The following is a 25,565-nucleotide window of genomic DNA, read 5'->3' on the forward strand; positions in this document are numbered from 1 at the left end:
AGACTTTCAACTTTTAAAACCCAAGCGATCATTAGTTTCAATTCTTCGAGTAAAAGGACATACAGAGAGAAAAGAGCAAAAGAGAATACATTATCACCATTCAGTGCTGTTTATTTCGCTTTTATGTCAGTTATGTCAGTTATGAGAATTTGGCGGAAAATAAGGATATTATTCAGTAATAATTCCTTTGCTACACACGCTGTAGTCTGGAATTTTTTTACATCAGTAAACCTTTCAATGCACTGTACACATTTGTCATTGTTCTTTTTTCTTCAACAGAAAACAAATACAACACTACCGCAAAAACCAGCCAGCCAAAAAAAGTGATCAGTTTCATAAGACTTTGTTCAAACTCCAGTTCTATACTGAACAGAGGTTCAACTCCTTATGAATAGAGCAACATCTCTTTGAATGTTGAAAATTACATTAGATTACTCTCACTGGTTTTGCTAAATTACTCTCTGAAATAGGTCTAGAAATCTTCAGCTATGTTGTTATCCAATCAAATGCAATACCAAATCCATTTGAAATTTGACACAGTTTTTTTCACAGGTTAATTTTGAGTTCTAATGGAGGTTTACGCTCTTCTGTTCCTGGCATCGCTCTCTGGAAGTATGTTGACGATACCACTATCTCGGAGACGATAAGCAAGAACCAAGACAGTCACATTCAAGCTGCTGTTGACATCCTAGCAAGCCGTGCGACCGAGGATAAGTTTCAGTTAAACGAGACGAAATGCAAAGAACTGCTCATAAACTTTAACACTAACATCCCTAATTCTTTCGATCCAGTTGTTGTTAGTGGCAAGCCCATTGACCTAACTACTAGTGCCAAAATACTAGGCCTTAACATCTCTAATGATTTGAAATGGAATTGTCACATCATGAACTCCATTATTAAGAAAGCTAAAAAGCGCTTGTATTGCTTATCTCAGCTTAAACGCTCTGTTCTTGGTACCCGTGAGTTAGTCCAGTTTTTCTGCACTTGTATTCGTCCGATTACGGAGTATGTATGTCCTGTCTTCCATGACAGCCTTCCCGTGTACCTCTCCAACGAACTTGAAGAAATACAAACGCGTGGTACGCGCATTATTTTTCCTCTTTACTCATATAATGAGGCCTTGGCTGAATCAGGCCTGACTAAACTTTCAGATCGCCGCCAGAAACTAGTTGATAAACTATTCAAGAATGTTTTACAGAATCAACAGAACAAGCTCAATGAACTTCTTCCTACTCGCAACACATGTACCTTTAACCTAAGAAATATGCGGAAGTTTAAGCCAGTTTTTAAGACGAACAGGTTTCGTAATAGTTTTATTACCTTCAATACCCTTAAGGCTTGAACGGTTTTATACAACCGTTTTTTTTTTTAGAACACATATATTTAGTGTTCTTAATGCTGTTTTAATACATTTAGTCTAATGTAATTATCAATGCTTGAAACTTGTAAATAATCGCATAATTCAACTTTTGGTTGCAAATCGGTTATTAATAAACTATATATCTCATATCTATCTATCTATCTTCTGTTTTCCCCTTTGTTCCTGATTAGCAGTTGTGATTACCTTCGGTTTTACCTTACGGTTCTCAATGTGAAAATGGGCAAACAATAAATGGCACCTTGAACTTCTGCTATCATACTTTATTCTTATTTGATTTTTCTATAAAACCGTTTTAAACCACTCACTCAGTGCTGTTATGGTGTGTATGTCACAATTCACAACAATTGTTAAAAATCGGTCCAACTGTAGGTTATTTGTTTGGTGCGTGATTCCAACGAATGTTCGGCGCAGAGACTGATAAGGCAACAATCAAAACCATCACTCAGCTTTCCATCAATCAAATGCGCAGTTTTCGAATTAAAATCAAGCGGTTTAGATCCTGGTTTGCTCACAAGGTGAACGACGAAGTTCACCTCTTAATCAGCCTTCTGTGATTTAAATCCCCACATAGGTCCAATATTTAAATCCCCACATAGGTCCAATATCATGCTTCATGTTGCATGAACGCTTGTAAGCCAGCTCTGGCAGAAAAAGTGTAAGTTTTCGCCATTCGGTTAAACGTGTTCATAAAATCTCTCAATTAATCACGAATTGAAATGAAATCCCGCAGGCTCAAATAAAACTCTCAAAGCTAAGTGTCCAAAACTTAACAATAACATGATTATTTCTTTTAACTCAGTCATTGTCAGGGAATGTGAATGCATTATCTCCTTTAAGAAATTCACTGATTATGAAAATCAAGCAATAAATCAAGAGCCTCGCATTCCCGTTTTAAGTGTTTACGAAAATCCAGAAGAAATTGTTCACAATTATTTGAAAAGAAGAGAAACAAGAGAAAAAAGGGGATGGAAAATAATCAATATCGAGATAGTTTACGGTGACAGACTCCTAATTGACAAGTTTGCTAAGTTATGACCAATTAATGGGCTTCTCTATTTAATTTAATTTCTTTTATTTATTTATTTTTCATTTTCACTACAATTCGAGAATTCTTTAAACTCATATAACGTTATGGATCACAGAATATTAATCGTAAGATAACGAAATTGGCATATCATGCAACTTCTTTCCGCAAATAAAAAACATTAATGAATAATTTTCATTTTCAAACAGAACTCACTTGCATCTTTCAGGTGTTTGAAATCTCCCATACATAGTTTCCTCTATTTCACATCTTCTGTGGCTGGATTTACTGCTAAAATATAACATTAATCTCTATTTTTTTTATTCAGAGCAAATAAAATTAAATATTAATTTGTTTCTGTTTTTTGACCTGTACAACATTCCTCTCTTTCGTGGGGGCCTGAATGTTATGCAGCCAGTTGCATTGCGTGACGATCCCAAAATACATTATCTATTAAACAAGAATCAATTATATCGGCTAATTTTTAACATCACTGACTAAAAGGAAACTTCAGTTTTTCAGTTTCTTAAAGATATATCTCCTAACCAATTTAGAATATCTTTTAAGAATCTCTTTTGGAAACCTTTTGGATTCCTGATTTGCGTGACTTGTTCTTTCTAATTATTTGAAAGATACACTTCTCCTTCCAACGGAATAGCGAGCATTGCCAACTGCATGCTCCATTGGCAACCGTAGAAACTAGTGTTACTCAGCTTATTTCGAAATTCGCACGAATGATTGAGATATTCTATGCTTTCAATTTCTGACAAGACCGCGTGACTTTGGGAACCTCCCTGGTGTCAATTAACATATTCGACATCCTCAACTTTCCGTATAAATAGATCGTGGAATCCAAAGGTTTCCATACCATTTGCAACTAGCAACGATCAAGATCACGAGAAACCAGAGACTACAGATCAAGCTCGGAGAAAAACCAGCTATAAAAGAAATATGGAGAAGGCACGGTAGACTTACTATAAATTTAACATTGCAACCATCCAATTGTTATATATAAGACCCTTTTTGTAAGAACGTTCAGGCTGAGTAGGCGTTCGTTTAAAAAAGGGTGTACTTGAATTTTCAATTCGAATTAAGTCCGCGAAGTTCATTTCCAGTCGCGTGTTGTTAAGTTGGATTTAAATCCTAAAAAAAAGTTTTTTTTTTCAATTTATCGAACAGTTAATTAAAATTAGCGCGTGCTATCGAATGGACATCTCCGACCACAGACTTGACAGAAGTGGAAATCTACTGATAGCAGATTTGCCGGAAGGCGAACCTGGTCCTCAAATCCCTGTAAAGTTTACCGGGAGCCATCGGGGCAATACAACAGGTAAATATAAGCGTATGGTTAGGCTGGACCCTCACAAAAAGCTATTATAAAGATTTTGTGTATGTAAAATGGTAGAGTAGTCTAAAATAATCGAGTATATTTCGAAAGAGGAGAGATTTCCGCAGAAATATAACAGACTTAGTGCCCATTTGAGTGTAAGTAGATTTAAACGAGTTTCCAGATTGGCTCTATCGTGAATGTAATCTACACGGAAAGACACTTGCGGATTTTTTCAATCATTTTCAATTCTGACTGCGAGTTTAATTGCAAACCTTCTATAGATGACGCGCAATTATCCATGAATATTCACAAGGCCTCATTAATCTAGCCACACTGCCAGTTTTTGTGATAAAATTATCTTAGACAATAATGCAAAACTTTTTCACTTAAGCAAATTTTGATTACGTAAAAATTCGAGAAATAGTTTTTCGTTGGGTGTCTGTTAGATGTAGAACAGAAAAAAAAAAAAAAACCAAGAGGCTCATAGCTTCCCTGTGTTTCAAACCCAGCTTCAGAACATTATTCAGCTTGCAACTGGATTGATCACATCAATATCTAATTTTCACTAGAGGTAAATTGAATGAGAAAAGTTCACTTTATCGCAATGAATAAAGCTATATTCACATCTAAAATCTGACTTTCTTCAAATAGTAAATTTGATTGTTTTCTTTTTTTATTCATGTCTCTAGAATTTTACATAGAAAAAGCCTATCATTATGGAGCAAATACCATTAGGTATAACTTGGATGGCAGCCATTACTACCTGTGTGCAGAAGGAAACAGGGTGTTTTTCAGGTGAGTTATGGCTATGAAATAATTATATCAGTCTGTTGTCTTCAAACTGCAACTTCCCAGAAACAAATTACTCTGGTAGAAATTAAACAAACACAGGGAGCAATAAAAAGTAATGATTGTAACTCCTTCCTGGGTGTACATACCTAGTCCTTCTAAATGGGAAATGATAATTTGTGGAATAATCCTGAACTATTCTGTAGTAAAACATTCTCCACCCTGAGCAATCATTTAATTTTTGTGTTACTAGCAGTAAAGTTACTACTTTCTAGTTAAGGTTGCTAATTTAAGTCTATATTTTTATTTGCAGTTGGTCGCCCATCAGCCTATTGAGATGAAATACCTGTTTGAAGTTAAACATGTCAACAACCAGAGTGATTACATGTCTATTAAGTCTAAAAAGACTGGGAACTTCCTTGCTAGTGATGAAGATGGCAAGGCATTTATGGAGGAAGTCAAGCCTTCCTCAATGAAAGATGACCAGCCAACTAACAGACAAACGTGGTTCCTTTTACACTTTGTGGAAACAGTGAAAATAGAAAGAGAAAGTACATTATACAGTTGTAACTTTGATAACACAAGTATTGACTTTTCAATCGCATGTCAAGCTCAAGTGGAAGCCTGTTAGGTGTAAATATGTTTCACTGTGAAAATAGAATGTACAGGAATAAGTATGAGATACTTAACTATTGGTTTTTTTCATGGTACTGTTTTGTTCTATTTTTTTTGTAAAGGGTTTGGATTTATTTCTTGCACAGTGTATACTTACTTCTTTTCAAATGATTATTTTTCAATTGCTTTGTGATACATTGAAATGTAGGTGACAATGAAATGTAGACATTGAAATGTATACAAGATATTTCATGTAGCTTTACAGTTAATGAAACTTCCTCAGTAAATTAATTAGTATTTGACGTTAAGTTGTTGTTTTAATAACATGGCTTGAAGTGAGGATAGATTACTTAAGATGTTCTAGGTAATATAAGTTACTGTAACTGTAACCAGAATATGTCGCTTACTCTATGAGTACCAAGTATTTTTATATTAAAAATGTTATCGGTAAAGACTTCTGTTGTTGTTGCTGTTGTTTTTAGAATTTTTCGTTTCCAACTGATTGAAAGAGAAACAATTGCAGAGGACAGAAGGAGAGAGAGAGAGAGAGAGTAATAGGTTGAAAGCTACTCAACTTCTTCTTATTGACTTGCTGTGCTAATGTACCTTCAGGAGAAGAAAAAACCAGTGAAACTAACACCTTCAAATAAATTCAATTATATACCTGAGAAGGAAACGAGTACATACCAAACGAACAACGTTCATTTTGCTGTTAGAAGCAAACAACCGGCTTCCCTTTGTTGTTGGAAACGAACAACACTTTTAGCATGTTGCTCAAACATATTTCAATTTTGATAATAGGATCGATTACTGTAGTGTATAGGATGCCAACGAGCATGAAATATGCGCGATGTAATGCGAGGCGTGATGGTGTGATGTAATACCCTCGAGACCTGCATATATACAGCATGTGTTTAATTATTTAGTTAGTTCTCTTAGGTACGTGAATAAAACCGATTTCATTTTAACCGCTGTGTACTACATTGGCGACGAGGATTTCGAGAATGGTGAAGATTTAGAGGACTTCAAGGATTTCGAGGTTTTGTCCAAGGTTTCAGGAGTTTCGTCCGGGAATTCGTAAGTGATTTCGCCAGGGATTTATTTCAGAGATGCCGGGACACGGTGGATCAGACGAAACGACAAGCGGTGCTGTTGGCAGTTCTGTTAATGGTTCTGGAATGGCTACAGTTGCTTTAGATGTCAGTGGATTGGAACCATTTAATCCGAAGGGAGAGGCACACAATTTAAGTCAGCGGTGGAAGAGATGGAAGCGAGCGTTTGAGTTGTACGTGACGGGAAAAGGTGTTTCGAACGACGCTAAAAAACGAGCTCTTCTGTTGCACGTTGCTGGTATGGACGTTCAAGAAATATATTTCACATTAGCCGGTGATGGCGAGGATGTGAGTTTTCAGGCAACACTTCAGGTACTTGACAATTATTTTGTTCCCAAGTCAAACGTTCCTTTTGAGAGACATTTGTTTAGACAAATTTGGCAGGAGAGTGGAGAAACTGTGGACCAGTTTGTGTGCAGATTGCGTCAGCGAGCAGCGACTTGTGAGTTTGGCGTCAACGAGGACGACTACATTCGGGATCAACTCATAGACAAGTGTTACTCCAGCCACTTGCGCCGGAAGTTCCTGGAAAAGGAAGGGACTGTTACTTTGGGTGATTTGTTGCGGGTTGCGAGATCCCAAGAAGTAGTTGATAGACAACTGAAACAATACAACACGGACCAGGTAGACCGGGTCAATGCAGTGAGAGGAAAAGTGGATGGAAACAAGAATCCCAGAAAATTGAAGACGTGCTTTAGTTGCGGACGGGAAGGACACTTTAGTCAGGATTGGAGGTGCCCGGCGCGAGGTCAGACTTGCGGGAAGTGCGGTACGATAGGCCATTTCAAAGTCAAATGCCCCCAATTCCATCAGCGAGGCGGCGCCCAGTCGGGATCCAAAGGAACGAGGAATAGCAGAGGTGGATTTGGTCGGGGTGGACGTGGACGCGGAAGACTGGGGCAAGAGGCAAATCTAGTGACTCGCGGACCTGCCTCCCGAGAAGAAGACAAAAAAGATTTTGCAACACCAGCTCGTCAGTCAAGACCCGATTATGCCTTTTCAGTGGAACAGTTGGATGACCACAGGGAAGAAAGAAGTGCGTTGGTAACGCTGATCATCGGTGGTGTGTACGTACCAGATGTTCTTATTGATTCGGGAGCTTCATGTAATGTTATGGGACAGCGGACCTGGGAATTACTAAAGCAGAAGGGGATCAAGTGTGAATCTCGGAAGTCTGCGAAAGAAATTTTTGCTTATGGTGGCGTAGAACCTTTATCGACTATAGGAACTTTTACAGTAGATGTCACGCACGCTGGGTGTGAGTTTAAAGACGGAAGTAAGGCTGAATTTATAGTGGTTGAAGGCGATGGTCGTACGCTGTTGGGGCGCGAAACTGCCGAGGTGCTAAACCTGCTACGTGTTGGTCCTTTCAGGCAAACAGCGTTGACGGAGGACGACCAGACGGCCGCGTTAGAGGAAAACACAAGGAGTTATTTATTGGTGTTGGTCTTTTGAAGGGTTACGAATTAAAACTGCATGTTGATGAGTCAGTGAAGCCTGTAGCGCAGCATGTACGTAGGATTCCTTTTGGGTTGCGAGAGAAGGTTGATGCAAAGCTTGATGAACTTTTGAGGCTGGATATCATAGAGGAAGTGCCGGAAGGGCCGTCAGGATGGATATCGCCATTGGTGGTTGTTCGCAAAGGTGACGGTGACGTGAGGGTCTGTGTTGACATGCGCCGAGCGAATGAAGCAATCGTCAGGGAGCGGCATCCAATTCCAACCGTCGAGGAGCTGTTACATGACTTGAATGGAAGTACTATGTTTAGCAAGATTGATCTCAAGTGGGGTTTTCACCAGATCCTGCTCAGCGAGGAAAGTCGTCACATTACTACTTTCGTCACGCACCGAGGGCTGTATCGGTACAAGCGGTTGATGTTTGGGGTGACATCGGCACCAGAAAAGTATCAGCAAATCATCAGAGACGTGTTAAGGGGTTGTGCTGGGGTTGCCAACATTGCAGACGATCTTATTGTTCATGGAGGTGACGTGGAGGAACACGACAAGCGTCTTTTTGCTGTGTTGGATAGGCTGAGTGAAGTGGGGTTGACGGTGAACGGAGACAAGTGCCAGTTTAGGTTGTCGAAGCTTACGTTCTTTGGCCATGAGTTGACTAGTGACGGTATAAATCTATGCGAAGAGAAAATAGCCGCTATTAGAGATGCAAGACCTCCCAAAGACGCAAGCGAAGTACGATCGTTTATGGGTATTGTCCAGTATTCTTCGAAGTTCATGCCAGACGTAGCGTCCGTAGCGAAACCTATTCAAGAGTTGACCAGGAAGGGCGTAGTGTTTCACTGGGGAAATGAGCAACAAGCAGCTTTTGAGGAACTAAAGCGTCTAATCACCCAGGCGGAGACACTGGCTTATTTTAAGGTTGGCTGCAGAACGCGAATCATTGCTGATGCATCCCCAGTTGGCTTAGGGGCAGTTCTCACCCAGCAGCAGAGAGGCATGTGGAGAGTTGTCTCGTACGCATCAAGGAGTTTAACTGACGTCGAACGGCGCTACAGCCAAACGGAGAAGGAAGCGCTGGCCTTGGTTTGGGCATGTGAACGGTTTAACATGTATGTTTCTGGACAGGACTTCGAGTTGGAGACCGACCACAAGCCTCTGGAGCGTATCTACTCCAGTACTTCGAGACCTTGCGCCAGGATAGAGAGATGGGTCTTAAGGCTACAAGGGTACGATTTTAAAGTAGTGTACCGCCCAGGAAAGACTAATATAGCAGACGCGTTGTCCCGCTTGAATTCGGATCACGTGGACCATGGAGAGGAGTATGACTATGTTAGAGCAATTGTTGAGGACTCTGTACCCGTTGCTCTATCACCTAGAGAGATTGAGGAAGCTTCCTATGATGACGAGGAATTGACCCAGGTGAAGAAATGTGTTAAGACAGGGAACTGGGACCAGTGTATACTTCCCTCGTATGCACAGGTCAAGGACGAATTATGTCTGTATGGTGAACTCTTGCTTCGAGGTACAAGGATTGTGGTTCCCAGGCTCTTGCGCGACAGGATGGTGCGGTTAGCACACGAAGGGCACCAGGGTATAGTCAAAACGAAGTATCGTCTCCGCAGTAAAGTTTGGTGGCCAAGAATGGACAAAGACGTTGAGAAGTTTTGTAGAATTTGTCATGGCTGACAGGTCACTTCTGGATTTGACCCCCCAGAGCCGATATCTCGCGTTTTTCCTCCAAGTGCCCCTTGGCAGGACTGTGGAGCAGATCTACTAGGACCCCTACCCACAGGAGAGAGTATTTTGGTGGTGGTCGATTACTATAGTCGATTCCTAGAGGTTGCTATAATGAAGTCTACGACAAGTTCCAAGGTCATCGAAGCACTTGCACCCATGTTTGCAAGATTCGGTTTTCCATTCTCGCTAAGGACAGATAATGGCCCCCAATTCGTGTCTGAAGAGTTTGAAGCCTTTTTACGTACGAATGGTATCGAACACCGGAAAACGACTCCATTGTGGCCACAAGCCAATGGAGAGGTGGAACGCCAGAATCGCTCGTTACTGAAATGCATACAGATCGCACATTTGGAAGGAAGGAACTGGAGAACTGAGTTTCTGGTATGGTTGACGGTGTACAGATCCACTCCGCAAACGACGACAGGGACTACACCCTGTTATATGATGTTTGGTCGCGAAATGAGATCCAAGCTGCCAGAGCTAAAGAGAGAGACAGTTGGTGTGCCAGGCGAGGAAGTGCAAGAGCGAGATTGGTCATGTAAATTAAAGGGAAAAGCTTACGCTGACCTTAAGAGGGGTGCCACGCCCAAAAGCATAAGTGTTGGCGACACGGTTCTTGTGAAAGCAGAGAAAACCAACAAGCTGTCTACCAACTTTAACCCTGATCCCTTTAAGGTTGTTCATAAGACGGGGTCAGAGGTAACGCTCAGGAACGAGACTGGCATCGAACTGAAAAGAAACACTGTGTTTGTAAAGAAGTATAACGAGCACGGAGATGTATCCAATGGCAACGAAGATCAAGTGGTACAGGCAGGTACTGCAGTACGAGTGGATGACCCAGGGGCAAGCAAAATTTCAGAGACGACAGTCGTACCGATGCCAAAAGAGATTCCTGGAACGTCTGAAGATTCTCAAGAACAACCTAAATAAAATACCGGAGTGGGAAGGCCTGTTCGGAGGTCGACCCGGACTGTAAGACCGCCCGATCGTTATAAAGCCATATGAACTGAATATGATATGAACTGAATATCTTCAACTTCTTGTCCTTTTATCGAGCGACTGGTTTAATTTAAAGGCTTCGATTTGTATGTTGAACATTTAGGAAAGGAGGGAATGTAGTGTATAGGATGCCAACGAGCATGAAATATGCGCGATGTAATGCGAGGCGTGATGGTGTGATGTAATACCCTCGAGACCTGTATACTTCGTCGACAACTTAAGACATCAGGATCTTTATAAAAAGTTTCAAACTCAGAGGACGCGTGGTTTATAATGAACTAGTATGGTTCACATCATGAGTAATTTTACTTCAATTCGTAGTTAAAGTCGGCCTTTCAAAATCAAATTCAACCGAAAAAACTTACGAAGTACCGCACTCCGAATTTGGCGGGAAATGGTTCCCTGACCCTTTTATGGCAAGGAAAATCCTTTCTTCCCCAGCAAAAACTGACAAAAGAAGTTTTTACTGATAATGCTTTTAATAGTAATACAATGGTACACATAGAGTAAACGACATATTCTGGTTACTCTAGCTACCCGTTACAATTTACATTACCTGGAACATATTGAGTAATATTTCCTTACTTAAAGTCACGTTATTACAACAACGAATTAAAATCAAATACTTGGCAATACCCGATAACTTACTACGGAAGTTTCCTTAACTGTAAAGCTACATGAAATATCTTGTATACATTTCAATGCATACATTTCAATCCTACCTACATTTCAATGTATCACAAACCAAAAAAAAAAAATCAATCTGAAAAGAAGTCAGTGTATATGTTGTAGTTCAATTTTATCCTTGGTTCAAATTTTATTTTCCTTTGTACAAATCATTATCATACATATCATTAACATGACCGAGAACAAAGGAAAATAAAATTTGAACCAAGAATAAAATTGAACTACAACATATACACTGTGCATAAAATAAATCCAAACTCTTTACAAAAGAAAAGGGTAACAGTACCATGAAAATAAAAGCATTTTAAAATTCTTTTACTCTATTACTGTACATGTATTTTCACTATGGAACATATTTACACCTAACAGGCTTCCACTTGAGCCTGACATGTGACTGAACAGTCAATATTTGTGCTATCAAAGTTACAACTGTGTAATGTACTTTCTCTTTCCATTTTCACTGTTTCCATAAAGTGTAGAAGGAACCATGTTTGTCTATCAGTTGGCCGGTCATCTTTCATTGAAGAAGGCTCGACTTCCTCCATAAATGCCCTGCCATCTTCATCACTAGCAAGGAAGTTCCCAGTCTTTTTAGACTTAATAGACATGTAATCACTCTGGTTGTTGACATGTTTAACTTCAAACAGGTATTTTATCTCATCGGGTTGATGGGCTACCAGCTGCAAATAAAAATATAGACTTAAATTAACAACCTTAACTAGACAGTTTTAACCCTACTGCTAGTAACACAAGAATTAAATTATTGGCCAGGGTGTGAGGTGTTTAAGTACAGAATGACTCAGGGTTATTCCACAAATTATCATTTCCCACTTAGAAGAACTAAGTATGTATACTTAGCTGGGAAGGAATTATAATGGTTATTTTTTTACTCCCTGTTTTTTTTTTTTTTTTTTAATTTCTACCTTTATTTAGTAATTTGTTTTTGGGAAGTTTTTCGGGAACCGCCCCCCGGTTAGCTGAATTGGTTGAGCGCCGGACTGTTGTACGGGAGGTCGGGGGTTCAAGCCCCAGCCGGACCAACACTCAAGGTCTTAAAATAACTGGGGAGAATGTGCTACCTTTCTATAAAATCAAGAAATGGATAGACATTCTAGTCTTCTCGGATAAGGACGAATAAACTGTAGGTCCCGTCTCCTGCATCTATTAATTATATATTTCGTTAGGCAGGGGACGTTAAAGAACCCACTCACGAGATTACTATGATGTGGTCTGACCTGTTTACTGGGAATTGGGGGGAGGGGGCATCTGTTAGATTCGCCTTTAATTGATTGTAAACTGCCTAGCAGTCTGGTAAAGTCCCGCGCACAGTGTTGTAAAGCGCCATGAGCTCAGGATATGAGGGCTATACAACGTAATTATTGTTATTATTAAGTTGCAGTTTGAAGACAACAGAGATAATTTGATAACCACAACTCACCTGTAAAAACACCCTGTTTCCTTCTGCACACATGTAGTAATGGCTGCCATCCAAGTCATACCTAATGGTATTTGCTCCATAATCATAACCTTTTTCTATGTAAAATTCTAGAGACATGAATACAAAAAGAAAACAATCAAGTTTATTATCTGAGGGTCCGGAAAGTCAAATATGAGATGTAAATATAGCTTTATGCAGTGCGATAAGGTAAACTTTTCTCATTCAATTTACTTCTAATGAAAATTAGATATTGATGTGATCAATCCAGTTGCATGCTGAATAATGTTCTGAAGCTGGGTTTAAAACAACGGAAAACTATAACCTCAAAGCTAACGAAAAACTATTCCTCGAATTATTACGTAATCAATAATTGTTTAGGTGAAAAAGTTTTCCATTACTGTAGAAGATAATTTTACCACAAAAACTGGCAATGTGGTTAATCTTTAATGATTAATGAGGCCTCGTGAATGCTCACGGATACTTGAGTGTCATCTATACAAAGTTTGCAATTAAACTCGCCGTCAGAATTGAAAATGAATGAAGAAAATCCGCAAGTGTACTTCCGTGGAGATTACATTCAATCTGGAAACTCGTTTAAATCTACTTGCATACAGATGGGCGCTGAGTCCGTTACATTTCCGCAGGAATCTCTCCTCTTTCTTATTAATCATCCTCGATTATTTTAGACCATTCCATCATTTTACATGCACAAAATCTTCATAATAGCGGGGCTCCCATGCGCGTGGGGCAGAGCTCCATAGCCATGGAATATGGTCAAGCTCTTTTCGTTTGGTTGTCACGTGACTGACCGAGCGTACGTACGTGCCTTTAGATTGCACAGGTAGGGTAGAGGAGACTATCAAAACGAAGGGGGGGACTCAGGCGAGTCTTGGCAAATGCACATCTTTTATGTTATCATTAATATTACGAACTTGGGAGCTCCGCTTTTAGGCTTGGCTAATCTATATACAGTATTAGCTTTTTGTGAGGGTCACGCCCTACCACACGCTTATATTTACCTGTTGTATTGCCCCGATGGCTCCCGGTAAACTTAACGGGGATTTGAGGACCAGGTTCGCTTTCCGGCAAATCTGTTATGAGTAGGTTTCCACTTTTGTCAAGTCTGCGCTCGGGGATGTCCATACGATAGCACGCGCTAATTTTAATTAACTGTCAGATAAAATAGGAAAAAAAAATTTTTTTAGGATTTAACTCCAACTAAACACCACGCGACTGGAAATGAACTTCGGGGACTTAATTCTCTAATTTAAAAATTTAAGTACATCCCTTTTATATATATATATATATAAACGTCTTATTTATCTGAGCCTGAACGCTCTTATAACAAAGGGTCTTATATATAAAAGAAAAGAGTGTACATAAATCCACGATTGGATGGTTGCAATGTTAAATTTATAGCAACTTTACCGTACCTTCTCCATATTTTCTTTATAGCGGGTTTTTCTCCAAGCTTGATCTGTAGTCTCTAGTTTCTCCTGATCTTGATCGTTGCTAGTTGCAAATGGTATGGAAACCTTTGGATTCGACGATCTATTTATACGGAAAGTTGAGGAAGACTCATATGCTAATTGACACCAGTGAGGTCCCCAAAGTCACGCGGTCTTGTCAGAAATTGAAAGCATCGGATATCTCAGTCATTCGTACGCGGGATTTCGAAATAAGCTGAGTAACACTAGTTTCTATGGGTGCCGATGGAGCATGCAGTTGGAAATGCTCGCGATTCTGTTCAAAGGAGAAGTGTATTTTTCAAATAATTAGAAAGAACAAGTCACGCAAATCAGGAATCCAAAAGGTTTCCAAAATAGACTCTTAAAAGATATTCTAAATTGGTTAAGAGCTTTATCTTTAAGAAAGTGAAAAACTAAAATTTCTTTTTTGTCACAGATGTTAGAAATTAGCTGATATAATTGATTCTTGTTTAATAGATAATGTATTTTGGGATCGTCATTGTTGCACAGATCAAAAACGGAAACATATATTCAATTTTATTTTCTCTGAATAAAAAAATGGAGATGAATGTTATAATTTGGCAGTAACTCCAGCCACAGAAGATGTGAAATATTGGAATCTATTTATAGGAGATTTCAAACAACTGAAAGATGCAAGTGTGAATTCTGTTTGAAAATGAAAATATTTCATTAATCTTTTTTATTTGCGGAAACAAGTTACATGATATGCGCCATATTACGATTAAGACTCTGTGATGCAAAACGTTATGTGAGCGAAAAGAATTCTCGAATGATGATGGTATTAAAAGAAAGTATGTCTAAAAAAGATGAAATAGACAAGCCATTAACTTAGCAAACTTGTCAATCAGGAGTCTGTCGCCGCACACTCGATATTGATTATTTTCCATCCCCATTTTTTTTCTTATATGACCGCAAAAGTTTAATGTGTCATTTATTGTTTGCCCATTTTCACATTGAGAACCGTAAGGCAAAACCCAAAGTAATAGCAACTACTAACTGAATCAGAACAAAGGGGAAAACAGAAGAACACAAACCTCCATACGAATAGCTAACAAAGCTAACCTACAAAAACAACCTGCGTCAAGTTTTAAATGGTTTTGGTATTGCATTTGATTGGATAACAACATAGCAGAAGATTTCTAGACCTATTTCAGAGAGTTATTGAGCAAAACCGGTGAGAGTAATCTAATGTAATTTTCAACATTCAAAGAGATGTTGCCCTGATTTATAAGGAGTATAGTCCTGGAGAGATCAAAATCTTATGAAAATGATGATTTGTTTTTGGCTGGGTGGTTTTGCAGCAGTGTTTATTTGTTTGCTGCCGAAGGAAAAAAAACAATGACAATTATGTACAGCGCATTGAAAGGTTTACTGATGTAAAAACTGTCAGACTACAGCGTGTGTAGCAAAGGAATTATCAATGATGTCTTCATTTCCCGCCAGATTCTCATAACTGAGATCTCCAAGATCTGATGCATGATGGCGTGCGGACGTGTATCTGAAGGCTCCACGAATTCCACTGAATTTGTTGCCACTGAACCTTCTTCATCTCCCTTAAACCAATATCTACATTGGGACGACAAAAAAAGTCCGCTATTCAAGTGGAAAAGGAGCGTAACACAACTTCAGGAATTTTGTTCGAAAGTCCTGAATTTGGAAGTTTCTGCAACCGCGAGTCCCTCTGAAAGGTCTAGCTCTTTGAAGTTGAAGACAATCACGTTGGTTTTATTTCAGTACCGGCACCCTTCAAGTCCAAGGTCCGGATGCAAAAGTAATGAAAGCCAAACTGAAGAAGCTACTCCAGTTACCGGTTGATGACGACTTGGTTATTCTCGTGAATGAAGAAGAAGCTTCTACTCCGGCATTTAACAAGAATGCCAAATCAGTACAAGAAGAGTTGGACTGTCTGAAATCTGAAGTGCTGAACGTATGGGCTCATATAAAAGACAAACCTAATGAGGAAGACCTGAGATCTGAACATTCTCGACTTAGGGAGATAATTCTGTGTTTGAAGGAAGAAAATAAAGAGTTAGTCCACGAACGCGATTCTTTAAGTTTTGCATTGCAAATCGTATCAAGAGAAGCAGCTACTCAATGCCGTTCAATGAGTAACACCTCTAACGAACATACCATTGTCCAAAATATGGGTAAGTAAACACTTCGCACCAACAAAGAACAAAGCTTCATTGTGAAATCAAAGAACAAAAGAAAGAAATCGAAAGGCAAAGGAGGTCCTAATAACACCCTGACAGGAAAAGAATCCGAACACGAAAATTAACCAAAAGAGCGCACAACCCTGCTCATAGGAGATTCGATGATCTCAAGAATACCTGGAAAAGATCTGGGAAAAGCAGTTGGCCACAGGGTTATAGTCAAGCCTTTCTCGGGCGCTACGACAATGGCCATGAATCACTATCTCAAGCCAAATCTGGAATCTTCGCCCAATGAAGTGATTTTACACATTGGGACTAATGATCTTAAAACCAGGGAACCAAAGGCTGTTGAAGAATCGATTGTGGATCTCGCGAGGCAGATCGAGGGCACCTGCGATACTCTAGTTACGCTGTCGGAGCTTGTATGCAGAAAAGATAAGCTGGACCAGGCAGTGAAAACAGCCAACAAACATCTAAAGAAGTTCTGCCATCAAAATGGATGGAAATTAATTCATCATGAGAACATGTCTCATAGTGGACTCAACAAAGGTGGACTGCACTTAAATTTTAAAGGTAATAAGCAGTTTTATAATAATTTTAAATCGCACCTAGAATGACATAATGTGCTGTCCGTCAATGCCGTAGGGGGATCAATTAAGCAACCAAAGGGCCGAAAAATCTGTCTCAATATTGCCTCCTTTGCGCGGTTTTAGAATGGCATCACTCAATATTAATCAATTAACTACTCACATAGACGAATTAAGAATCCTATTAGCAAACAATGATATCGATATTGTTTGCATAAATGAAACGAAACTGAACGAGAGTATTCGAGAGCCTGAAGTTCATATTCCGGGATACGAAATAGTTCGCCGCGATAGACTAACAAAATGTGGTGGAGGGTATGCTTCTATGTAAAAACTTCAATCAACTTTACAGTACGAAACGACCTATATTGGTGATTCCAATAGTGGCGAAGGTGTTTAAAAGGATAGTTCATGAACAGTTATATGCCTATTTGGAAGAGCACGATATTCTATGTCAAAACCAATCAGGGTTTCGTGCTAATCATTCAACTGTAACAGCTTTGTTGGAAGCGACAGATTCTTGGGCATATAATATTGATAACGAGAAAATCAATGGAGTCATTTTTCTAGATTTGAAAAAAGCTTTTGACACTGTTGATCATCAGATCCTTCAATCGAAACTAAACTATTTTGGTATACATGACAAATCTTTCAGATGGTTTCAGTCATATTTGGAAAACCGAACACAAAAATGCTCTGTGAACGGGTCGCTATCCAACTATGCCAATAGCCACTAATTGACTTGCGGCGTCCTTCAAGGGACCATCCTCGGTCCATTATTTTTCTTATTATATATCAACGATCTTCCAAATGCTTATCAAATTGTAAACCGAGAATGTATGCCGATGACACGCACCTCACATATGCGAGAAGCAATCTTGAGAACGTCCAGTTTTGTCTAAATGAAGACCTAGAAAACGTCTTCAACTGGCTACAAGCGAACAAACTCACAATGAACATGACCATAACCGAATTCATGCTAATAAGGTCGAGGCAGAGACTGAATACTCTCACAGCTTCACCAACAATTAGAATGAACAATACTCAAGTGAGCCAGGTTACAGCTACAAAATCGCTTGGTGTAATAATAGACGATAAACTCGATTGGCATATTCACATCGAAAAACTAACGAAAAAGATCGCCACTGGTATCGGGGCCCTAAAGCGAATTAAGCACCTGATCCCAACATCAACCTTACATCTCATTTACCAAGCTTTAGTAAAACCTCACTTTGATAACTTTGACATTGTTTGGGGTAGCTGTGGGAAAACGCTACGAGACAAACTGAAGAATTTGCAGAATAGAGCAGCCCGTGTGTTGGTTGACATTCTCTAACTATGATGCTGATGCAACTGAGCTACTAGAGTTTTTAGGGTGGAAAAATCTTGCACTCTTAGATGTCTGCACGGGCTAGCTCCAGGGTATCATGATATTCAAAGTTTACGTGGCGTGACTCTGCTTATGACCTCAGGGACTCTGAAAATAAGCTCAATGTTCCACTATCGCGCACTAATTATTACAGAAAAAGCTTTAGCTACAATGGCGCCACATTATGGAACAGTCTATCACGCAATATAAGGAACACAGAGTCTCTGGGGGTATTTAAACGTAAGATCAATGACATTCTTTAAGTCTAACGCACGGCATTCACGGAAAACAGCTTTAGTGTTATAGTATGTAGTTTTAATTTTAAATATCGTAGCGTATGTGATGTGTATTTTTATGGGCTGATGAATTGATCGTGTTTAAATAAATAAAGATTACAGATTACAGGGAAATAAACAGCAGTGAATGAGGATAATGAAATATCTTTTGCTCTTTTCTCTTTGTATAGCATTTTACTCAAGGAATTGAAAATGCTACGGCCGGGAAAATTTAATGCTGTTTCGGTGTGGTTGTTGAGCATATGTTTTTATCGGTATTCTGGCTGTTCTCAATTCATGCGAGACTCTTTCATTGTGATATTTTAAAAAGTATAGAAAAGCCGCGGTATTTTTTGTTGTGAAGCTGCCCGTCGGTAGTTTTCCTGTTCATTACTGGTGAAACTTTTAGTAAATACAAGCGTTAATGATCTTTCTGGCAAAATTGGTTCTCATGGTAGTTGGCAGCTGAGTTTATTCTCGTAACTTCCGCGAGAGTCCAGTTTGGGCGCGAAAATCTATCGTCACAATAACCAATGAGCACTTGGGTTTTGAAGGTCGAATGTCTATATCCAGAATGGCTATTAGTTTTCTTCCGGTTTGGTGCAGAGAAATGACCATCATATCTGACATGTAAACAAAAACCTGGTGAATGCCTCTTTGGTTCGTTCTGCTAAAATGAAGTAGATGCTTCACTTCAATTTGGAACTTTCCCTGCTATTTCGGTGCATAAAAAATTCGTTGCTAGTGATTCCTCACTCCTGGCGAGAAAATTGGCTAACTCAGTGATGCTGTCCTATACTTTACGAGCGAGTGCTCTGTGTATAGTTTTTGTACAAAAACAAATGTCGCTCCACTAAATCTTAATTTTAGCCGTTCGCGGCAAGCTAAGGCGCAGCGCTCGCTTTCTGTCGATGTCTTTGGGTGCCATTCTTCCTTGTTCAAATATCGTAGTGAACAGTAAATTTTATCAAAACACCCCTCCGTACTTCATTTCCTATCTAACTTATAAGATTAAGGTAACATAAAACCGTTCAATTGCTCGCACTCTACGCGAAAAACCAAGAAAAAGGCATCAATTACGAAAAACCCAACTGAAAAAGAAGGACAATTCATTATGTGTTACATGAGCTGATAAATGTGTTGATGAAGTGCATGGGAGTTTCTTACAACAAGGCGCCGTCCATGGTGCAAAACCAGGGAACGTTACCGAGGCGTTGTCTAACTGGTTTGTCCCTTTTTATCTGTTGCTCTTCGTTTACTGTGGACTTGGTGATCCCGTAATGTATCAAAAGAGGTTGCGTCTCTCATAAAATACTCAAATGTGTGCATTCAACGATCAACTTGAAGGTGATTCATCATGATCTTTCGTCGGCTTGGAAAAAAATGTCTAGGCTGCGATTATTTAAAATACTTTAATTCTTCTTTCTATCTTGGTACCCTCCATCAGGTGAAGCTTTCTTTTACTTTTAGTTTTTCACTTGGTTGTAAGCAAAGTTTAGACTTCATATCCAGCACAAAAGGGTGAAAATCAGCCTAGGATAACAGGACTTTCTGAAGCTTCATCCCTATGGAACAATGAGAGGCTGGTCATTCAGCGCGCATGCTCACTTCATGAGTTTCCCTCGCTTCTCAACAACTCCTTCCAATATCTGCTTGTGGTCTTCACTGATATTGGATGGTGATTGGTTTAGCGTTGGTTTTACATTATCCGGCCACACATGCGTACTACGCATTTAGGCTTTTATTGTGTTTTAATCTAAACAAAGATATAATTGAGTTGATTTGAAGATGTTTGTTTCATTTGTTTTTTCCTCTCCTCAAGGTACATTATCATAGCAAGTCAGCGGAGTAAGAAGAAATTGAGTAGCTTTCAACCTGTTTCCAGGTCTCTTCCGGTCTATCCTCTGTTTCTCTTCCAATCAGTCGGAAAAAAAAGTCTTGGCAATGTCTACATTTCAATCTTATCTACATTTCAGTGTATTACAAACCAATAAAAAATATTTATCTGAAAATAAGTAAGTATACACTGTGGAAGAAATAAATCCAAACTCTTTTGCAAAAAAAAAAAAAAAAAAGAAAAAAGTGGAACAAAACAGTACCATGAAATAAAAGTATTTCAAAATTATCCTACTCTATTCCTGTACATGTATTTTCACTTTGGAACATATTTGCACCTAACAGGCTTCCACTTGAGCCTGACATGTGACTGAACTGTCAGTACTTGTCCTATCAAAGCTATTTGAAGGTGTTTGTTTCATTTGCGTATTCCTCTCCTCAAGGTACATTACCATAGCAAGTCCTGAGAGTAAGAAGAAATTGAGTAGCTTTCAACCTTTTTCCACGTCTCTTCCGGTTTATCTTCTGTTTCTCTTTCAATGAGTCGGAAACAAAAAAAGTCTTAAAACGACAGCAACGACAGCAGAAGTCTTTACCGATAATGAGTTTAATAGAAATACTCGGTATCCATAGAGTAAGAGACATATTCTGGTTACAGTACCAGTTACAACTTTTATTACACGACTCGGGAAGTCAGAGGGCCAATAACTAAAATCAACCAATCAAAATGCTCTATTGCCGGTCAATATTCTCTCAATATTACATAGAACATTTTAAGTAATATTTCCTCACTAAAGTCATGTTATCACGACAACAAATTAATGTCAAATACTTAGTAATATTTGGTAATATACTATGGAAGTTTTTTAACCGTAAAGCTACATGGAATATGTTGTATACATTTTAATGTATACATTTCAATCTTACCAACATTTCAGTGTATTACAAAGCAACAAAAATATTTATCTGAAAAGTATACACTGTGCAAGAAATAAATCCAAACTCTTTACAAAAATGAAAATGGAACAAAACAGTACCATGAAAATAAAAGTATTTTAAAATTCTTCTACTCTATTCCTGTACATGTATTTTCACTTTGGAACATATTTACACCTAACAGGCTTCCACTTGAGCCTGGCATGTGACTGAACGGTCAATACTCTTGCTATCAAAGTTACAACTGGATAATGTACTTTCTCTTTCTATTTTTATTGTTTCCATAAAGTGTAGAAGGAACCATGTTTGTCTGTCAGTTGGCTGGTCATCTTTCATGGAGGAAGGCTTGACTTCCTCCATAAATGCCCTGCCGTCTTCATCACTAGCAAGAAAGTTCCCAGTCTTTTTAGACTCAATAGACATGTAATCACTCTGGTTGTTGACATGTTGAACCTCAAACAGGTATTTCATCTCAATGGGTTGATAGGCAACCAACTGCAAATGAAAATGTAGGTTTAAATTAACGACCGAAACTAAACAGTTGTAACTTTATTGCTAGTAACACAAGAATGAAATGATTGGTCAGGGTGGGGGATGTTTTACTACAGAATGGTTCAGGGTTATTCACCAAATTATCATTATCCATATAGAAGAACTAAGAATGCACACTTGGAAAGGGATTATAACTATTAATTTTTGTCCTCTGTTTTTATTAAATCTTTACCAGAGTAATTTGATTTTGGGAAGTTGCACTTTGAAGACAACAGAGATAATAAAGTCAACGCCACGGTATGTCACAAGTCACCTGTAAAAACACCCTGTTCCCTTCTGCACACAGGTAGTAATGGCTGCCATCCAAGTCACATCTAATGGTATTTGCTCCATAATGATAAGCTTTTTCTATGTAAAATTCTAGAGACATGGATAAAAAAGGAAAACAGTCAAATTTATTATGTGAGGAAAGTCAAATATGAGATGTAAATATAGCTTTATTTATAACATAACCAAAGTAAAGCGCGCGCTCTGATTGGTCAATTTAGCATCCCCCATTTGCCCATGGGTGTACGCTGCTGACGTGAGCAAATGCAAAGACTATATTTTTACGCTCGCGCTTGTTTTTTCTGGTCACGTAAGATTTGTTAAATAAAAGGGAACTCTTTGCTACAGTGTATCAATGTTATGTTATAAAACAAATGGTAAACACCACAGCGTACACTATTGAGTTATGGATGCACTTGGGAGGTTTGCTAAGCACTCAAGAAGCTAGAGTCGCTCTCGGCTATCGCCTCGAGCGACTCTTAGGCTTCTTTCGTGCTTAGCAACCTCCCGCGTGCATCCATAACTCAATAGTGTACGCTGTGGTGTTTACCATTTGTTAAGCAGTGCGGCGAATAACTGAGTGAACTTTTCTTAGTCAATTTACCTTTAATAAAAATTATATATTGATGTGATCAATGCAGTTGCATGCTGAATAATGTTCTAAAGCTGGGTTTAAAACAACGGGAAACTATAAGCTCAAAGCTAACGAAAAACTATTCTCGAATTTTTTACGTAATCAATAATTGCTTAAGTGAAAAAGTTTTGCATTACTGTATAAGGTAATTTTACTACAAAAACTGGTAATGCGGTTAGATTAGTGATGCCCTATTAATGGTCATGGATACTTGAGCTACATCTATAGAAGGTTTGCAATTAAACTCGTCGTCAGAATTGAAAATGAATGAAAAACTCCCCAAGTGTCTTTCCGGGTACATTACATCCACGATAGCGCCAATCTGGAAACTGGTTTAAATCTACTTGCATTGAAATGGGCACTGAGTCCGTTACATTTCTGTAGAAACCTCTCTTCTTTCGGATTATGCTGAATTATTTTAGACTATTCCACCATTTTACCTGCACAAAAGCTTCATAATAGCTTTTTGTGAGGGTCACGCCGTACCACAGGCTTATATTTACCTGTTGTATTGCCCCGATGGCTCCCAGAAAACTTTACAGGGATTTGAGGACCAGGTTCGCTTTCCGGCAAATCTGCCATCAGAAGGTTTCCACTTTTGTCGAGTCTGTGGTTGGGGATGTCCATTCGATAGCACGCGCTAATTTTAATTAACTATCGATAAAATTGAAAAAAGAAGGTTTTTTAAGATTCAACTCCAACTAAACACCACGCGACTGGAAATGAACTTCGCGGGCTTACTTCTCCAGTTGAAAAATTAAAGTACACCCTTTTTTTTTTTTTTTTTATAAAAACCGTCTAGTTAATCTATTGAACAATTATTCCACGAGCGCGCGTTGGATATAATCATCTCATATCCAACAAGAACGAGTGGGATAATTGTTTTATTAAAAACGTTAAATTAAATTTTTAAATTTTACTAAATTTTTAGCTCCTTTTTAATTTTAAGCTGACGCGTACGCTTACCATATTTGTAGATTATGGTGTATTGGCTCATATATCATAATGGCTAAGCCAATAAAAAGTCTTGAATTGCATTATCCAATGATCCAGTTTTTAATAAATAGATATATCTATACATATAGATTATCTAGACGTTTTTATAAAAAAGGGTATACTTTAATATTATATATATATAGATATAAGGTAAACAAACTGTAAACCTCTGTGTCGATTAAAGATACTGAAATAAATGAAAAGCGAAAGTCCTCTTTTTCTTTTTCTTTCTCTTTGCTTTTGCGCTACGCGTTTCATCGCCGTTGCGGCTCTTCAGGCACAGCAAAGTGCTATGCCTGCAGAGCCACAACAGCGGTGAAACGCGTAGCGCAAAAGTAAAAAAAAAAGAAAAAGAAAAAGAGGACTTTCGTTTTTCATTTATTTCAGTATATATATATATATATACTGAAATAAATATATAATAGTTTACATAAAATCCACGATTGGATGGTTGCAATGTTAAATTTAGAGTAAGTTTACCATACCTTCTCCATATTTTCTTTATAGCGGGTTTTTCTCCAAGCTTGATCTGTAGTCTCTAGTTTCTCCTGATCTTGATCGTTGCTGGTTGCAAATGGTATGGATACCTTTGGATTCGACGATCTATTTATACGGAAAGTTAAGTATGTCGAATATGTAAATGGCACCATGGGGGGTCCCTAAAGTCACGCGGTCTTCTTAGAAAATGAAAGGGTCAAATACTTCAGTCACTCGCACAGATTTCGATGTAAACTGACCCTTTATCGAGTAAAACTAGTTTATATGGCTGCCAATCGAGCATGCAGTTGGAAATGCTCGTGATTCTGTTAGAAGGAGAAGAGTATCTTTGAAATAATTAGAAGGAACAAGTCACGCAAATCAGGAATCTAAAAAATTTCCAAAATAGACTCTTAAAAGATATTCTTAATTGGTTGGAAGATATATCTTTAAGAAACTGAAAAACTGAAAAACTGAAACTTCCTTTTTGTCACTGCTGTTCGAAATAAGCCGACATAATTGATTCTTGTTAAATAGATAATGTATTTTGGGGTTGTCACGCAACTGGCTGCATAACATTCACTCCTCCATCAAAGAGGGGAATGTTTAACAGGTCAAAAACATAGATTCAGTTTTATTTGCTCTGATTAAAGAAATGGAGATGAATGTTATATTTAAGTAGTAATATCAGCCACAGAAGATGTGAAATATTAGAATCTATCTGAAAGATCCATCTGAAAGATATCTGAAAGATATCTGAAAGATATCTGAAAGATATCTGAAAGATATCTGAAAGATATCTGAAAGATATCTGAAAGATATCTGAAAGATATCTATCTGAAAGATCCATCTGAAAGATGCAAGTGTCAATTCTGTTTGAAAATGAAAATATTTTATTAATCTTTTTTATTTGCGGAAACAAGTCGAATGATTTTCCAATTCCGCTATCTTACGATTAAGTCTCTGTGATGCATAACGTTGAATTTTGTGAGCGCTAAGAATTATCGAATTCTAGTGAAAATATAAAAAGATAATAAAAAATTAGAATGAAATAAAATAGACAAGGCCATTAACTCAGCAAACTTGCCAATGAAGAGTCTGTCACCGCAAACTGTCTCGATATTGATTATTTTCCATTCCCTTTTATTTCTTGTTTCTCCTCTTTTCAAATAATTGTGAACAATTTCTTCTGGATTTTTGTGAACACTTAAAACGGGAGTGCTAGACTCTTGTTTTAGGGCTTGAATTTCATCATCAGCGAATTTCTTAAAGCAGAGAATGCATTCACATTCTCTTTGACAAAAGATTGAATTCAAAGAAATAATCATGTTATTGTTAAGTTTTGGACACTTAGCTTTAAGAGCTTTATTCGAACCGGCATGTGGATTTTCTTTTCAATTCGTGAATAATTGGAGAGATTTAAT

The 25,565-nt window shown here is 38.4% G+C and overlaps 3 protein-coding genes across 3 annotated transcripts; 1 reads left to right on the forward strand and 2 right to left on the reverse strand.

The window, feature by feature from the left end:
- The first annotated feature begins 3,356 nt into the window (after positions 1-3,356).
- Positions 3,357-5,594, forward strand: LOC148717446 (uncharacterized). Its single transcript, XM_088743701.1, has 4 exons — positions 3,357-3,370; positions 3,560-3,735; positions 4,425-4,530; positions 4,819-5,594. Exons 1-4 carry the CDS (start codon positions 3,357-3,359, stop codon positions 5,153-5,155), a joined length of 633 nt encoding a protein of 210 aa, XP_088599827.1. The 3' UTR covers positions 5,156-5,594.
- A 5,310-nt stretch (positions 5,595-10,904) lies between these two features.
- LOC148717447 (uncharacterized) lies at positions 10,905-14,087 on the reverse strand. Its single transcript, XM_088743567.1, has 4 exons — positions 14,003-14,087; positions 13,589-13,739; positions 12,570-12,676; positions 10,905-11,811 (listed from the first exon to the last, which is right to left on the reverse strand). The coding sequence occupies exons 1-4, from the start codon at positions 14,009-14,011 to the stop codon at positions 11,494-11,496; spliced, it is 585 nt and encodes a 194-aa protein (XP_088599693.1). The 5' UTR covers positions 14,012-14,087; the 3' UTR covers positions 10,905-11,493.
- Positions 14,088-20,876: 6,789 nt separating this feature from the next.
- LOC148717448 (uncharacterized) lies at positions 20,877-24,314 on the reverse strand. Its single transcript, XM_088743708.1, has 4 exons — positions 24,150-24,314; positions 23,172-23,322; positions 22,021-22,127; positions 20,877-21,710 (listed from the first exon to the last, which is right to left on the reverse strand). Exons 1-4 carry the CDS (start codon positions 24,312-24,314, stop codon positions 21,393-21,395), a joined length of 741 nt encoding a protein of 246 aa, XP_088599834.1. The 3' UTR covers positions 20,877-21,392.
- Between the last annotated feature and the right edge of the window lie 1,251 nt (positions 24,315-25,565).

The sequence above is a fragment of the Stylophora pistillata genome, chromosome 13, assembly GCF_964205215.1.
Source record: "Stylophora pistillata chromosome 13, jaStyPist1.2, whole genome shotgun sequence".
Lineage (NCBI taxonomy): Eukaryota > Metazoa > Cnidaria > Anthozoa > Scleractinia > Pocilloporidae > Stylophora > Stylophora pistillata.